Source organism: Helobdella robusta (genome assembly GCF_000326865.2).
Source record: "Helobdella robusta unplaced genomic scaffold HELROscaffold_52, whole genome shotgun sequence".
NCBI classification, from domain to species: Eukaryota; Metazoa; Annelida; class Clitellata; order Rhynchobdellida; family Glossiphoniidae; genus Helobdella; species Helobdella robusta.
Window position 1 is genome coordinate 248202 of NW_008705269.1, and position 18471 is coordinate 266672.

The window sequence follows — 18471 nt, forward strand, 5'->3', positions numbered from 1 at the left end:
CGAAATTCAGAGCGGATCTCAAGACCCATATATTAGTGATATTCATTTAAGGAGCGCTGGTGAACATAGCGTAAAAGGCACCTATAAATTTATTTCGTTGATTGAATGTGAATGATTACAATAAGTCTAAAAATTGTGGTTCAATTGGTCATTAGACTTTACAATATAAGTTAAATTATTTTCAAACCGCTAAAACCGAATGAATCTAAAGTATTTAAAAGTTTTAATAAATCAATGTTGTGAAGTCTTATTTGACACGTATATTATTAAATTTGCAAATATTAATATTAATGAAACAACAAAAATGTTTTAAATTTGTTACTCTGAATAGTTGAATGAAAATGCGTGTCCGTATACGTGTTGAACCTAATGTAATGTTTATATTGGTTTTTGTAAAAAAAAAAATGAAAAAAATGCTCCATTATTTTTTTTATCAAGGAATGTACCTATTTTTAAAAAATTTGGAAAATATATATTATGTATATATTCTTGGGCCTTCGGATATTTCGGCTGGTTTCGTTTCTGCTCCGTGTTTTTCTTGATTATATAGAATTTTCATATGGTGGTTTAATTAAATTTAGTTGCAGAGGAAATTAAAAAAAACAAATTTATTTATTTCTTTTATCAAATTTATTATTATATATAGTTAATTTTATTTTAATTTATGATATTTACTTTAATTTAATGGAAAACCTAATTTAAATAAGCGTAGTTATAAAGTTGAAGTTGTTAGTACAAATAGGATTGTTTTCTACTAGTTGTGTTTGTTTGTTTATGTTGTGTTTTTTTGTTTTTAATTTTTTACAGACTTTATAGCAACTTTTGTAAACAATTAAACTTGTCCGATTCGTTGAAGAACGTTAGCTGTTTTCGTTGCGGTTGTGTTTCAAATCTTACGTTAATACCTGATGATGTGTACTGTTTCCTTCAGAAATATAATAATTTCAATTAGTTTTTTGATACGTGTAATTATGTTTCTCCAGACACCAAGTCATCAGCGGAAATAGACACGGATCTGCTTGCGAAGGTAGTTGACAGAAGTAAACAGGAATTGATGATTTAAATTGATGGATTGACTGATGCCAGTAAAATCATAGAGTCGGAGCTCCGGAATATCAGATGTGCAGTAAAATTGAATGATGAAAAATTAAGCAACATTAATCATGCTGTTGATGAGATGCGTACGGGCAGTGGTGGAGTCAGTACATCATGGACCGATATAGTAAGCAAAGAGGTTAAAAAAAACATTGATGTAATTAACGTTGAAGTCAAAAATGTGAAAACAAAGTTGAATGATGCGAAAGATATCAAGAAGAGAGAAAAAAAGTTGGTGCTTTTTAGACTTGCTGAAGGAGACGACGACAAAGAACGTGTTATGAGGATTTTGAATCACTTGACTCGAAACGAAGTTGCCGAGAAAGCAGTTGTTAAAGTAACGAGACTAGGGAAAAAACAAGAAAAATTACAGACCGTTATTGATTAGTCTTGATGGTGTTGAGTCGAAAAACTTAATAATGGATAATGTATCACGAATGAAATCGTTGGATGATGTCCTAAAAGGTGTTTGGCTTAGTCACGACCTATCAAATGATCAGAGAGATGAGCTGAAGAAGTTGATCAATGATGCAAAAAAGCAAGAATTTGTAAGCGATGATTTTTTATTCAGAGTGAGGGGACCTCCGGGAAGATGGAAAATAGTCAAGTTTCGGAGGTTTCGGAAGGATCAAAAACTAAAAGAAAAAGTTTGATTGAAAGAGATGGCACTCATGGTTGCGTTGATGATATTGATTTTGATGGAGTAAACGTTGAAAGTTGTTTTAAATATGCAAATAATAAACGCTATTATAGTAAGTGTCGATATAAAATCTCACGTCTTGATGTGTGTGGTGGAAAAGGGTGTAACAATAAAAATGTAATAGGTAAATTTCAGTATGTTGAGAATGATAAAATTTACGAAAGTTTTAATGAAGCATCTGGTAAAGGTGAGCCTGCTAAAATTAGAAATGAGGAGCAATCGGTGGTCCTGGGAGTTTTAAATATCAGATCTATAATAACAAAATTCAGCTCTATTTATGATTTGATTCACGAAGGCCTAGACATTTTTGTTGTGACGGAGAGCTGGCATGGTTCGGCAGATAATATTTCCATTGGGTTATCAATGCCACCTGGCTATCAGTTTGTAGACCGTTTAAGATCGCACGACCCACACCATGGAAATTTAATCATTTTTTTCCGATCAATTTTTAGATATAAAAAGATCATTCTGCCACTAGTTACTGCTTTCGAGTTGGGGGGGAAACTTAAAATTTATGAATTAGATTATATACTACTAGCAATTTAAAGACCTGGATCTGAAAAATTAACGGCATCATTTTTTGATGAACTGATTTCGGTCTTAGAATGTGTTACAATCATTAGTTCTCGTATTTTGTTAGCGGGAGATTTCAATATTCACATGGAGAGGTCGAAAAATCCAAACGTTGTTAATTTACGTGAAATATTTAAAATGTTTTAGTTGATCAACCACATAGATGAACCAACGCATATTCTAGGAGGAACGCTCGATCTGATTGTGACGTCACACAATATAGCGGTCAGTGAAGTCAATCAATCAATCAATCTTTGTTTTGAGTCCAGAGACCCGGTTTCCCGAGGTAGGACGTTCAGTGAAGCAAAGGTTTATCCTAGTGGAAACTATTCTGATCATGGTTTGGTACAGGTTAGTTTATCAATAAAATTAACAAAGTCTCTGAAATCGTTTTGATGAGAAAGCTTTCGCTGAGCAAGTACTTGTGTCTCCAGTGTCTAGACCAGGTAAAACTGATGATATAAATGCAGAATTTGATTTATTCAGTGACGAAGTAAAGAAAATTGTTGATAGGATTGTTCTTCTTGTACTGGTGCTGCCTAGGCGCTGTCATGTTGCACAATGGTTTGATGATGATTTTAAAAATAGTCATAAATCGCCTGATAAAAATGAATGGATATTGGCCCTTAAAAAAAGCTGAAATTTATTCAAACAAACGTAAAATATATTGGAAGAAAATTGTCTACGAAAACAGTAAAACTTCAAAAAGCTTGTGAAGGGTGGTTAATAAAATTTTTCTAAACAGTCACTGTGAAGGCACTAAACGCAAATTCAATTATCTCAATGCTATTCATTTCATGACTTTCTTTAATGAAAAAATTGAAATGATAAAACAAAAGACTGCAACTGAAAATCAGCCTTGTCTAAACAGTGATGATCATGGATGTCAGCAGTTGTTTTCGACTTTTCTGGCGGTGTCTGAGGCTGATGTCAAAAAGAAAGTGCTTCATTCACCTACAAAGTCCTGTCAAGTGGATATTTTACCAACGCGTTTCTTTAATAAACATTTTGAATTGTTCTGTCCATTTATAACCAGTCTGATAAATTTGTGCATGAGGGTAGGTTGCTTCCCCACACCCTGTAAACATGCAATTGTTGTGCCATTATTAAAAAAGTGACGCAGATTCAAGTGATGTCAATAATTATCGACCTATCAGCAATCTGTCATTTATATCAAAACTCATTGAAAGAATGCTGTCAAGACAATTACTTGTTCATTTAAATGATAATAATCTCAATCCGGTTTCAGACAATTTTACTCCACTGAAACTGCCCTGCTACATGTTCTGGGGTTTATGCTGAGATGGATGCTCAAAACATTTTCTTGTAGACATTCTTGGACATGAGCTTGGCTTTCGATGTGTCAATCATGAAATGTTACTGCTCAGGCTGCATCAAAGTTTTGGAATATCTAGGGAAATAATAAATTGGCTCAGAAACTACTTGATTGGCCGAACAAAGCATGTTTCGTTCAATGGGAATTTGTCCTACGTCAGTGTGGTTCGCTCTAGTGTGCCGCAGGGATCTGTTTTCGGTCCTTTATTGTTTTTGCTTTATACATCTGATGTGTTGAAAATAATTGATTCTTATGATTTTACAAACCATGCATAAGCTGTGTTTGCTGCAAACTTTTGGAATCCATTATTAAAGATCATCTATTGAGTTACATTTATAAAGACAATTTATTAGATTATAGGCAATATGGTTTTGTGAAGGAAAAATCAAGAACTCTCTAGTTGTTGAAATTGATAGATTGTTGGACTGGTGCAGTTGATAATTGTTTGGATGTTGATGTTATTTACACAGACTTTACCAAAGCTTTTGATGTGTTATTGGTTAATAAGTTGCGTGGTTATAGTGTGAATGATTGTTTGGTTGAATGGATAAGGAGTATTTGTGTGGTAGAACTTTTAGTGTGAAAGTGAATAATTGTTTGTCTAAAAGGTTCGAAGTTAGTAGTGGAGTGCCTCAAGAAAGTGTATTAGGTCCGGCTTTGTTTATTGTGTATGTAAATGATATGTTTGATAATATGGAAGATAATTTTGTTCTAATGTATTTGTATGCTGATGATGCTAGAATGTTCAATTTTATAAGATGTGTGATGATAGAATAGTGCTACAAAAACATTTGAATTTTGAAAAGTGTGCAGCCATAAAATTTAGTCATTCATGTTTGGATAATAACTGGTGTTATTATATTAATAATTCTAACTTGGCTTTTTGTGGTAAAGTAAACGATTTGAGGGTTTTGTTTGAACGTTCACTGAGCTTCTCTAAATATATACATCATGTCATTAATAAAATGTTTTGTTATTTTAGGATTGTTATTGTTATTTTAGGATTGTTATACAGAAACTTTAAAAATTTAACTAAAGAGTTATTTATTTTGATTTATAAATCTTTAATTAGATCAAAGTTAGAGTATGGTGTCAGTGTGTGGTCTTCTTGAAAAATAAAAGAAAATGACGATTTTTAAAGGGTTCAGAAACGGGCAACCAAGATGGTCAGGGATTGCAAAGGCCTTTGTTACTCGGATCGATTGAAGTTTCTTGGCTTGCCAACTTTAAGATTTAGAAGAGTTCGTGGAGACTTATTAATGATTTTCAGCATTGCGAAGGGTATGGTAGATAGAGATTCGTGTTTTGTGTTTTGGATCTGCATCAAAACACCAGCTTTGTTTTTTGATGCAGATCCACGTACCAGAGGGCATCGCTATACAAATACAAGAAACTATTCGTTTTCTAAAAAGTGATCTCTATTTGGAACAATTTACCGACGTGCGTTATTAAATCAGATACTGTTTCCTACTTTGACTTTGACTATAGAATTTTGACTATGTTGACAACAAAGATTTTCTCTATGATCATAAAATTGACATTGTTTTTCTTCCTATTGGTACCTGGCAGACCTGGGTATAAATTTCATTGTTATGAATGATAAAAAATAGATTTCTGTGAAGCGGTTGTCAAACTGTCAAAACACAAGTCTAAACAAATGCTTCGGAGAATCAAAACGTGGATCATTGACATCTTCGGTTTTGGGCATGACATAAAACAGCACCCACGCTGCCTTGCGTGCTTTTGAGCAAAAGGCTAGGCCCAACGCTTAAAACTGGTAGTTGTCGTCAGGATGGGTGTCCGGATGTAAAAACTTCTCCAAATTATTCTCATGCCATCACAAAGAAAAACAACGGCCCCTAGTCCCCAGCAGGCGTTTAGTGGTCAAGGGGTGCCAAGAATCCCTGGGAAATATGCAATAGCGGAGGGATGTTGCAGAAAAATTCAGAATGGCCCCTCTATGGTACTTAGACTTGGAACGCTCAATGTTGGATCACTGACTGGCCGCAGCATGAAAATCGCAGAAATGCTCGAGCGTAGAAGGATTGACATCTGCTGCCTTCAGGAAACACGATAGAAATCGAATGGTGTCTGTCATGTCAACTCGGATAAAGAAAAATATAAACTATTCTGGAATGGTCAAAAGACGGCCAAAAATGATGTTGGAATTTTTGTTAGAGAACCGCTAGCCCAAGAAGTAATAGATATTAAAAGGATTAATTCACGTCTCATGTGGATCAAGCTTCGCATAGAAAAGCAAACAATGATTATTTTTCTGCATACGCACAACAGACAGGCGAATCAGAAGAAATAAAAAAATGACTTCTAGGCTGCGTTTTGTTACACCATCTCAACAATACCAAAATCTAAAACAATCCTGATTGGTGGCGATCTCAATGGCCACGTTGGAGAGAAAACAGATGGTTTTGACAACGTACATGGCGGTTTCGGCTATGGAGAACGGAATGAAAATGGCAAACGCATCCTTGAGTTTGCTGAAAGTTACGGGTTATGTTTATTAAACACATATTCTAGAAAGAGGTTGGAACATCTCATAACATACAAAAGTGGACTATCAGCCACGCAAATTGATTTCTTCGCTGTCAAGCAACAACACCGAAGGCTATTCAAAAATGTCAAAGTTATACCTGGCAAATCATGTGTCGCCCAACATAGACTCTTTGTGTCAGACCAGGTTGTCAAACTGTCAAAACACAAGTCTAAACAAATGCTTCGGAGAATCAAAACGTGGAAGCTGAAAAACAATATTCATCGAGAAAAATTATCGCCACACAGTTAGACCACCAATCGCAAGCCGGTACAGATTGGAATACATACAAAACCGTTTTGATGAACGCTGAAACTGCAGTTTGTAGGAAAACTGGAACAAAACGTCAGCATGAAAGGACACTTGGTGGTAGAATGACGGTGTACAAAATGCAAAAGCTGAAAAGAAAGTTGCATACAAGCAATGGCAAAAATCAAAGTCTGTTGATGACCATAAAATTTTCCGTGAGCTACAGTGGAGAGAATACTTCAACCGTCTGAGAATACTTTAACCGTCTGTTAAACGAAACAAATCCCATCATGACAGTCCCGCTATTCAAAGGTGATCCATTGAACTGTTCATCATATCGGGGTATACGTCTGCTATAACACTCCCTGAAAATTGTCGAGAAAATCATTGAGAGAAGATTAACCTTGTGCATCACAATCGGAAATTATCAATTTGGTTTACTAGCGGGGAAATCAACAATTGATACAATTCACATCTTTCGGCAACTGCAAGAGAAGTACCTCGCAAAGCATCAACAACTATCACTCATTTTTGTAGACCTTAAAAAAGCATTTGATCGAGTTCCCTGTGGAGCAATCAGGTGGAGTCTACGTCGACAACTCATTCCAGAATATATTGTTCGACTTGTGATGGAAATGTATACGAATACTAAGACTCTTGTCAACACAACAGTTGGAAACACAAATGCATTTGACATTGGCGTTGGAGTTCAACAAGGCTCGATTCTCAGTCTACTGTTATTTATCTACTGTGATGAAAGAAATCACAAAACCGATACGCACTGGTGACATTGACGCTCAAGTTTATTTTATATTACGCAAAAATAATTGAATGAAAACGTTGGGCGAGTTGCGGGATTCTAATGCGCTAAATGTAAAAAAGAAATACACTGCCCGATTTGCACTGACAATCTTAAATAGTATTTTAAAGAAATCTGTAGTTCGAACTTCGAACGAACCAATGAATAAATAAATAAATGAACTATTTAAAAAATTGAAACGTTGAATTAATGTAAACACACAAAATTGTTTTCCAATAAAAAAAATGTACTTCGGAGCTAAAGCCTCTTTCTGAACAAAAATAACCGAGAGCAATACTTCTGAATATTTTATCCATTGAATGAATTGATGGTAATGTACAGTTAAATATTGAAAATTGACGTTTCAATCTTTGAGGTATGTCATTCCGACCACCTGAAAAATATAATTTTGTAAAAAAATATAATTTAATATTAGAGATATAATACAATGCTTATTTCTATCTTATTTATAATAAATTTAGTCATTTAACTGTAACTAACATTTAGAAAACCAATTCTGGAAATAGAAATGTTGTAACTCTTTCTATATTTATATTAAAATCGATAAGCGAGAACTTAAAAACTGTACAAAATGAATCAAATTTTTATAACTACAAATAAAAAACAGGTTTGACGTTGACCATTTTGTACGTAGATTTATTCAAATTAGATATTGAAAATGAATAAATGATATTAGATTATTTTTTGCATTGTACTCTATCTCAGAAACGATGTCTTTGACAAATGATAAATATTAGGTTTTGTTAATATTCAGGTTGAACTTGTTCGTCTCTCGCTACCATGCTTCACTCTGCGTCAAAAGTGATTGTTACTAGTCATGGAGTAAGTTTTGTGACCCAAATCCTTATGCGACTTCTTTATTATCTACATCAAACAACAACTGCTTCGAAATAAACATTTTTTCTATGATCTTATATCAAATGCGAGATATCTGGTTGTTAGCTACGCTGATTTTCCTATTATTAGTACTACGGTACAACTATATATATATATATATATATATATATATATATATATATATATATATATATATATATATATAGGATCTTTATTGGATCTGGTTGTTAGCTCCGCTGATTTCCATGTTATTAGTACTACGGTTTTTGCTCATGGAGTTTTCTCTTATCACAGTCTAATAATGATTAAAGCGGTAATTGCTAAACCACGTCGAATAACAACCAAACAATTTGTTAGATCATGAAAAAAGATCGACGAAGATAGATTTGTTGAAGCAGTTTCAAATTTTCGACTGTCTGGTTCTTGTCATAGCAATGATGTTGCTGTTGAGTTAAAAATTTACAATGATGAGTTAAAGAATATCATTGACAGACTGGTGCCTAAAAGTGTGATTCTTGACAGTATTGCTCCATGGTTTGATGAAAACTGCTTGCGCGTCAAACGATGTTGTAGAAAAATGGAACGATTGTGCAGAAGATGTTCAACGGATATAAATAGAAATAAATAAATGGATTACTTCGCTAAAAACTAAAAAATGATCTTTTTCTGACAGGCGTACAAGGTATTGGAACAGTTCAATAAAGTTAAAAAAGGGGTCCAGAAATAGATGGCAAATTGTAAACAAAATGTTATTACTAGGTTCATGACGCGATTTGTCTAGTAATGATATAAAAATAAATGCTCATCAGTTTATGAAATTCTTCATGGACAGGGTTGACCAGATTTCAGACAACAGATGTTAATTCCATGCCGTTGAATGAGAGGTGTAGGTCACCCAATGATTGCTGGTTTTCATCGTTCCCTGTGATTACAGAAGACGAGTTAAAAGTGTCATACTCAGCTCTCTAACAAAAACAAGCCCACTTGATGTCATACCGACACATGTTTTTAAAAAATACTTAAATTTGTTTATTTGCTTCCACGCCAGTTTTACTAACTTTTGTTTGAAAGTGAGTAAATTTCCTGATGGTTTTCCAATTTTGAAAGAAAAACAAACTCTGATGTAAATGAGGTTAAAAATTATAGACCAATATCAAATCTTTCGTTCATCTCAATGATTGTCGAGAGGGTTGTTATATACTAATATGTGACTTAATATTTTTACCCCAAGGTAAAATAAAAAATACATTAAATAAATTAAAGATGCAATAAATAAAATAAAGATAGATTAAGGTATAGTATAAATTCAGAATAATTTTACCAAGCAGAAGTGATTTAATTTTATTTATGATCCATAACCCTTTTGATACTTTCTTCCGAATTTCAATAATGTGCTTTTTCGCGTGAAGATATTCCATAATGATCTTTATATTTATTAGATTTCATTGTTTAAAATTGTTAGAATGTAATCTTTATTGAACAAACTAAATGCACTTTAAATATAATTAAAATAAGTAATTTATATGTCATATTGTTGTGTTGTGAATAAACAAAACCAAAAATTTTTTGTTGTTGTATATCTCAGAAACTAGAGGTAATAAAAAATTTTCGTTTGCATTTTCGTTTTTCTCATCCCAAAATTAGTATAATTTGACTAAAAAAGTTAAGGATAGAAAAAAAAATATTTTTTTTGTTGCCTGATGTTATCAATGACTGTTACTCCCAATTATTTAATGGATAAAGATTTGAGAATTAATTTTCCGACACTGAAAATTTCAAAATTAATAGGATTTGTCTTAAGGCCAAGGACAAATTAATAGGATTTGTCTAGGATTAATCTTAAGGCCAAATAGTATGCATTTTGTCTTGTGAGCATTTTTTTTAAACCATTTGACAACCAGACTGCAACATTCGAAAGTTTAATATTCAACAGAAAAACCAAATCAGGCAAAAATTTGCCTCTTGCCAAGATTTTGATATTATCGGTGTAATATAAACTTTAATAAAAACGATGATAGAAATAAATCATTAATAAAGAAAATGAGTAACAGAAGATCCAAGATTGGTCCGTGAGGGACACCGTATTCTACTGAAGATAAAGATAAATTACAATCATCAAGCAATGCGTGTTGTTCCTTTCAAACAAACTGCTCTCAAACCGTGCATAAGCATTTATTTCCTCTCACACCTGTATTGAGCAGTTTATTCAATAAAACATCATAGCGTACTGTATCAAATGTTTTTGCGATGTCTATAAAAACAACTATATATAACAAATAACTTAGAATCAATGACTATTTTCATGACATTTATTTATGTCTAAAATAGCCAATTCTGCGGAACAATTTTTCGAAAACCATACTGGTTGGCGTTAATAAGATTATGTTCATCAAAAAACTGTGCTAAGTTATTTTTGAAAAAGTAGAAACAATGGAAATAAGACGATAGTTTAAGAGGCTATTATGCGTACCATTTTTATATCAGAAAAAAACTTTTACTCCTTTTAGACATTCGGGAAAAACACCTTTAGTTAATAATGAAAGATTTAAGCAATGTGAAAGAAGAATAATAATTGATGTCATGGTTTGTTTAATTAGAAAATTGGAAGAAAGGTCATCAACCTGAGAAGTGGGATTTTTCATTATATATGAACATATGCATACACATACATAATACACATATACACATACATAATATACATATATATATATATATATATATATATATATATATATATATATATATATATATATATAATAAAACCAATAAACTCACAACTAAATAAAAAATAAAACAAATAAAATACCCCCAGGATGAATCATAGCAGCTAACAGTTGTAAATCAATAACAGATGAAAATTCTCCTGGTTTTGATAAGTTATAAAATCCTCGAAATTCCATTAGTTGTCTTACAATTTCATTAGTAGGTTGATCTCCCCATTCGTTTACAAGCGGCATGTTAATATCATCCACAAATATTGTCATGGTTTTACCACCAGGCGGGCCGTATGTTGCACCGATTCTTTTCTCAACGCAACTTTCGATAGTTGTTTGAAAAATGTTGGGAGTAGTAGCAGAGCTGAATACTATTGATTTATGTGAATGTTCTTCTTTATTGTATTTTGACATATAACCTTTTATCATAACCGTTTTGGCTGTGCCTTGTTCACCAATTAATAAGACCGCCTTGAGTAAAATTATCATTGAAAAAATTTAAATAATAACCTTAATAACGTTGTAACATAAAATAAAGAACTTTAAAAATTATAAAAACAGATTCATTAATACAATCACTTTAACAGGATTTCACCCAACAATTGATGGTCTGGCGGAATTCACCCAGATGTTGGCCCACTTGATGAAAGATACAAAGAGACATCAACGTACCACAATCATCGTGCAATTGGACCTCCGGAATGCGTTCGGTGAAGTGAATCATCTCACCAACTCAATTCTTCTTCACCAACTTTTACCTAAATTACGTCGCGAGTTAATATCAATCTATTCCAATCCAACTATACAATATCGGTTTCTATTAACGGACAATTCACATGATTGTTACCATGTTCTCCGCTATTGTTTAATCGATGTTTTAAACCACTCATGAAGGTCTTAAAGAGTGAAAAATTTAAACAGTGCGGATACTTTTGGGATCCAACCTCTGAAGTGAAAGCTTGGTCTTGGCTTCAACACGTCGACATCACAGCTATCATTGCACACAGTTTGGAGGATGCTCAAAAATTTATTGATTTGAATCTAGCCTGTTGCAAATGGTTTGGCTTGCAAATGAGGATAGATAAATATTGTGTTTGGAATAAAGAAATAAGATGGCTCATACAATCAATTTTTACCTAAGTTGGCAATAGATAACATACACATTCAAACTGATTTTTGCTTTTTGCATATGATCATCGTATTCTCTACAAATCTTCTAATCACAGGGCATATTTGGTAAATTGATAGGGTTTCTAATATCTAGCTGTATGGCAGACTATATGCTTCCTTGTAACCTATCCAGGCCATGCATGTATTTTTGGTGTGTTTTTTACATCATAAATAATCATGTTGGCATTCATCAGCTAGTCCTTACATCCTTTAGAACCTCTGCAACAATTCTTCGGGCATGATTTTATTGTCTATCAGTTGTATATGAATTTTGTCTGTGATTGCAGATGTGATAATTGTATAGAGATCTGGTAAATAAGTGATGTGACGATAATTTTTTTGGACCTTTCGTATTATTATTTTTAAAAATGAAATATGTTTAACCGGAATATTTATTGGGTTTGCCATGATTTCATTCGCATGCATTGTAATGTTCAAGTGTCAAAAAGTTAATTGTTTTATACAATAGTTGAACACTTGTTCTGGTAATTTCCACAGAGTTTTTTAAAATTATTTTAGCTATATCATCTATTCTGAATTCACTCTAAACGTCTGGAATAATTGATCTAATTTAATGATGTCACAGCCATTATTGCCAACAGCATCGAAAGTGCTCAAAACTCATCGATATAAACCACGGAAAGATAAATGTTCCTCATTTGGCATGCGTAAACTAAACGGGGTTTAAGAACAATAACTCCCAGCGCTGTCGATTGATGACAAACAAATCCCCTATGTTGATATTGGAAGACTTTTCAAATATCTTGATAAAATTAAGATTTCAAACGCAATAAAATACGTCGAAATCGAGATGATCATCAGACTCAAAAAAATATTATCAACTGTCAGCGAACTAGACTCAACAGTGCAGGTGAAACTCAAAATCCTTAAAAAATATCTGCCATCGCAGTTTGCGCTGGAATTTTGCAACTACACCATTTCGTTGACCTGGATTGGTTTGGTGCGTAACTAGACACTCTGGCAACCGAAAAAATAAGATCATGGCTGCCGTTGCCTATTAGCAGTTGTCTGTCGGAAAATGTTTCGCTCCTATACCAATCAGATGGCTCAAACGTTAGATCACTCAAAAATTTTGTTAAATCTCAAACAGCAACAATGTACAAATGTCTATGGAACGATTCTTATAGCATTTATATAAAAATTGATAACATGTTTCCGAAACTCGAAAGACATTAAATCTGCACTCAAAATGCTAATGATTCGACAGAAGAATGAAGAAATAGAACATGTGTCAACTCTCCGTTGCCATGAAATAGTTTTGAAAGTGATTAAGGAAAGTGATACCGGCGGCTCAAAATGCGTACTGGTCAATGATTAAAATATTGGAATTAAGTTTTTCCATGAGTTCAGCTTTTTCAACTAAGAAGCTTATTAAACGTCTAAATATTACAACAATCTCCAAAATAATTTGCTTGATAGTTAAAAACACTTGAAAATAATAATTAATACTTTTGAAATTTCATCGTTAGCCTTTAATAATTGTTTAAATTTATTACTCACCAATAATATTTTGTGCGACTAATTTCGGTAATGTTTTTGTTGCTGTTGTTGCCCCTCTATTGACACAGCTCACGGGGTCTAAGCCATTCCACGCTCGCAAACGGATTTTACCACAAATCTATTGTGTTGAGCGATGTTAGATTTTGGGCAGCTGAAAAGATAAGACACATCATCCGGATGTGATAAACAGAAGGGACACTTGGAATTGTAATTGTCTTCTATTTTAGATTTGTAGCTTTTACAGATGATTCAGTGGCCAAATCTAAGTTGGGCTAGGATTCTTCTTTTGACTCTTTACAGCGTTTGTTCCGATTCATCTATTGTAGAAATGAAAGGTGGCCTCACACGTGCTTGATATGATTCAACAGCGTGCGGAGAGGAGAGTCCTGCTTTGTGATAATTTTGCCTGTGTGTGATTGATTATAAAATTGTAGAAGGAGCTGCGTGGAGGAAACCACTGTGTGAACTCTCACCGACAGCATCCGGCACTCTAACAACGGAAGGGGTTCCACACCGGCGTGTGGCACCCGGTAATCATGCGGAGTGTGGATTATTTTATGTCATGTTATGCCATTTACACCAAAATTTAAACATTGATGTGAAAGTCAAAAAAGTCATCAAAAACCTTTATTGGGACCAAAGAGCGGCAATGAAAGTTGGTAACAAGATGACTAGTTTTGTCAAAATAATGAAAGGTGTTAGGGAAGGATGTTGCATATGCTGATGATATCGTTTTAGCAGAAAGGATGTTGCATATGCTGATGATATCGTTTTAGCACGTCTGAGCAGAATGAAGCACAGATGTTTGAAGATTGGAACACCAGACTGGCCGATCATGGATTCAAAGTCAACATCAGCAAAACCAAAGCAATGAACGAACACTGGTGAACCCATCCAATCCACAGCTACTGGACGATGGCCCTGTTCAGTTTGTAAAGATAGTGTAGGTAACAATTCAATCAAGTGTCAGCAGTTTAACCATCGTTTCGATATCTAGGGGATGTTTTGGATTTTACTGGAACAGCTGAGGCTGCCGTTCGAGCACGCATGCGTGCAGCCTGGAATAAGTGGCATCTCCTTGCCTCTATATTGATGCGGCGTGACATCCCACTACCGCTACGATCAAGACTTTATAAATCTGTGATATGTCTGGTGTTGTTATATGGTGCAGAAACATGGCCGATGACAACCAAACTGGAACAACAACTTTAACGAACCGACATGAAAATGCTCCGATGGATGCAACAAATTAGTATGAAGGACCACATCAAATCTACCGAAATCCTGCGTCGTGCTGGTTTAGATGATATAAAGGTTTGGTCATGTCAAACGAAGTAAAAACAGTGCCATAACAGTGCCATATCAGGAATTGCTCAATTCCCAATGATAACAACCAATTAAAAGCAGTGGGCCTAGCCTTTTTGCTGGAAGCACGGTTGCAGTTTATCTCGTGCCAAGAAAGCACTAATGCAAGCAGTGCACCTAGCCTTTTGGTCAAAGGTCCATGTTCCACAAGGCAGTAGATTTAGAATAGAAGATCATCCGTTTTTGGAGCCGTTGTCCTAGGATCCTCCACCTCTTTCACCGTTGACTTTTCTGGTAAAGTTGATTCGCGGCATCTTATTCTGTATTATTTGATGCAATCCTAAAAGGTCTCCCTGCCCAGGACTTCCCCTATCCACCACCTGGGGTCGCGCCTCATAGCCAGTGCACTTCCAGCATGCTGGATTGTACTGTAAAAGCAGATGCCTCGGTATCGATGTGACGTAGCATTCTTGTACCGCCGTGCTCAGAACAATACAACACAGCTATAGGTTCTGTTTTGATGTATGGTGCAGAGACGTGGCCGATGACAACAAAACTAGAACAGCAGCTTCACCGAACTGACATGAAGATGATTCGTTAGATGCAGCATGTTAAACTAAGGAACCATATCCATACAACCAAGATCCTGAAGCAATCGAGACTGTGTCCGTTGAAGGATGAAGATGCCTGGCGCCCGCCCATGAGGTCGCTCAAAAAAGTCCTAGACGCAGACCATACGGGAGGACTTGAAGGCACTAGGTCCCAATGAGACAGACGCAATGGATAGATCGGCTTTGAGACAGAAGCTGATGAATGGAAGCTGAAGTCTGACCCATAACGGATGGAAACTATAAACGAGGATTGATTGATTGATTGGCCATCTCTATAGTGAAATCATTAAAAGAAATTGAAAAAAGGATTGATGCTGCTGAAATGTGGTTTTTGAGAAGATATGTGAAAATTAGTTGGACCTCTCATATTTCCAATGAGGATGTATTATAGGACGTTCAATTATGTTTTGATGAAGAAATAAAAACAGATGTTCTCATTATTATTATAGCTGTTTTTGATGTTGTTATTATCATTATCGTCATCACTGTAATCATCATCACCGTTATTAGATTGCTGGCGGATTAGATTGCCGTACTGTTGTTAATTCTTCGTGTTGGAGGTGTTGTCGTTGAATATATATATATATATATATATATATATATATATATATATATATATATATATATATATCTATATATATATATATATAGTTTATTAAATTTAGTAAATTGGATAATAATTACAAAATTACTCTTAGAAATATTGAATCTTATTAATTTTAATAAATCGAATAATATTTATAAAATTACTGTTAGAAATTTTGAAAAGCTCAATCGTAAACTTTCAAAAGCTAAAAATTCTGTAGATTTTATCAAATAATATATATTTATATTATTATATTATTATTAGTTATATTAGTTAGACAACTTGAATACACTAGTACGTATATTTAAGAAATCAAGCCAACTAAAAAAAACAAGCTTCTTTTCTTACTAAATGATAAATGAGGATAATAAAAAACGAATACAACGAACGAATAAATCAAGTATTAAATGAAAATTTAATTTTGTTAAAATGATAAAATGGTGCCTAAAACCACAGAAAAAAATTTTGATCGAATGAATTATTTAATAAATGTTTATAAAAAAATTTTCGAAAAACAATATTAAAACTTGTTTAAGAAAATTTATTTATATAAAAATAAAACTTTTATTTTACTTTATGTTGTTTAGCAATAGTATGAATGAGAAAATTAGCTCTGACATTATCCACATTAGGAATAAGTATGCTAGCATAATCAGGCACGTAATCTGTTGGATATATATATTCTGGAACCTTTTCAGACCAATGCAACCACTCACCTAATTATTAATTTGATGCAAAATTACTAAAAAAAGAATTATTATAAAATTTGATGGATGATATTTTTCAGGTTAAACTATACCGAAAATTTATAGCTAGAAAGAGACTATGATGAAATATTTGATAAAATCTACCGAAGGTTTTACGGTTGAGCTTTTCACTATTTATAACAGTAATTTTATAATTATTATCCAATTTGTTGAAATTAAGAAAACCATTGTTGTTCATGATGAAGCGTATAGGTCCTATTTCATTTTTATTCACCATCGGCACTTACATATGGATATTTCAATTACAATTTATTCTGCTTTGTAACGTGCAAAATGCTTTCCATCACGAACACCAATGATGTTTGATTAATTTCAATAAATTGGATAATAATTATTAAATTACTGTTAAAAATTATGAAAAGCTCAAGTTTCAAATGCTAAAAATTCTGTAAATTTTATCAAATAAATAAATAATCAAAAAAATAATATAATCAAAAAAACATAAATATATACTATAAGAAAACATAAATAACATAAATATATATATAAGAACATAAAAAACATAAATATATATATAAGAACGCTTAAAATGTACGAAATCTTATAAATCGCAGTTTCATTGGTTGTACGCCAATTCTCAAGATCAATTCTACAGTGTTTTTGGACTAAAATAGAAAATAGTTGTTTTTATCATAGTCTATTAAATGTTTACTGTTAACGTGTAGACTAACCGTCTAATATGCTCATTCTTGCAACTGCCAATAAAATAAAAAAAATTGTTTATCATAAAGTGCTTCAAACAAATAGTCTCATCAATGCACGGAAGGGATGGTTATCGCATGATAATTCCAATGTGCGTTTGGTGATAAAATAATTTTTTAAACGATTCCTCTTATTTCTTAATTAAGCAAACATTTATTAATTTTATTTCAGGTGAAGAAGCTTCCACAACCAAATATTGCCATTTTGTTGAGTAAAATGCAAGATCAAATAGATTGCATCATGTAGACTAAGATTTTTGAGTCCGATCCACGCCTCATATCAACTACCAATAACTAGAAGGTCAAGCACAAATGTAACAAGCAGAGAAGTCCTCACTCCAAAAATTGTTATTATAGAAAACAATCAATCTTCGTTTAGCGTCCAGAGACAAAGATTCCCGAGGTAGAATGTTGTTTTCTTTGCCATCAACTTTTTGCGCCAAATTAGACGATCAGTTGTATCTATTTCATTTAAATTTAGAGCATTCATGTCTTGCTCGATCGATACTTCAACATCTGCAATAAAAGTTATGGCACTGCTTTTACTTCGTTTGACATGACCAAACCAACACAGACGGTGTTGCCGGCATTCGTCCTTTATATCATCTAAACCAGCACGACCAGATTTGATGTGGTCTTTCAGACTAATTCGTTGAATCCATCGGAGCATTTTCATGTCGGTTCGTTGAAGTTGTTGTTCTAGTTTGATTGTCATTGGCCATGTTTCTGACCCATATAACAAGACCGGACCTATCACAGATTTATAAAGTCTTGATCGTAGTGGTAGTGGGATGTCACGCCGCATCAATATAGAGGCTAGGAAATGCTATTTATTCTAGGCTGCACGTATGCGTGCTTGAATGGCAGCTTCAGCAGTTCCAGTTTAATCTGGAACATCCTCTAGATATTGAAACAATGTGACTTTCTCTACCTTAATG

General features: G+C 33.6%; 1 protein-coding gene across 1 annotated transcript in view; it reads right to left on the reverse strand.

Annotated features, from left to right (window-relative positions):
* Positions 1 to 18471, reverse strand: part of HELRODRAFT_86536 (hypothetical protein) — a gene marked incomplete at both ends in the record, with an annotated part of 69325 nt that overhangs the window by 3674 nt on the left and 47180 nt on the right. The window contains 3 exons of the mRNA XM_009027932.1: positions 7552 to 7694; positions 10965 to 11343; positions 16639 to 16781. Of these exons, the coding sequence (XP_009026180.1) occupies positions 7552 to 7694; positions 10965 to 11343; positions 16639 to 16781 (665 nt within the window). The remainder of the gene's footprint in view (positions 1 to 7551; positions 7695 to 10964; positions 11344 to 16638; positions 16782 to 18471) is intronic.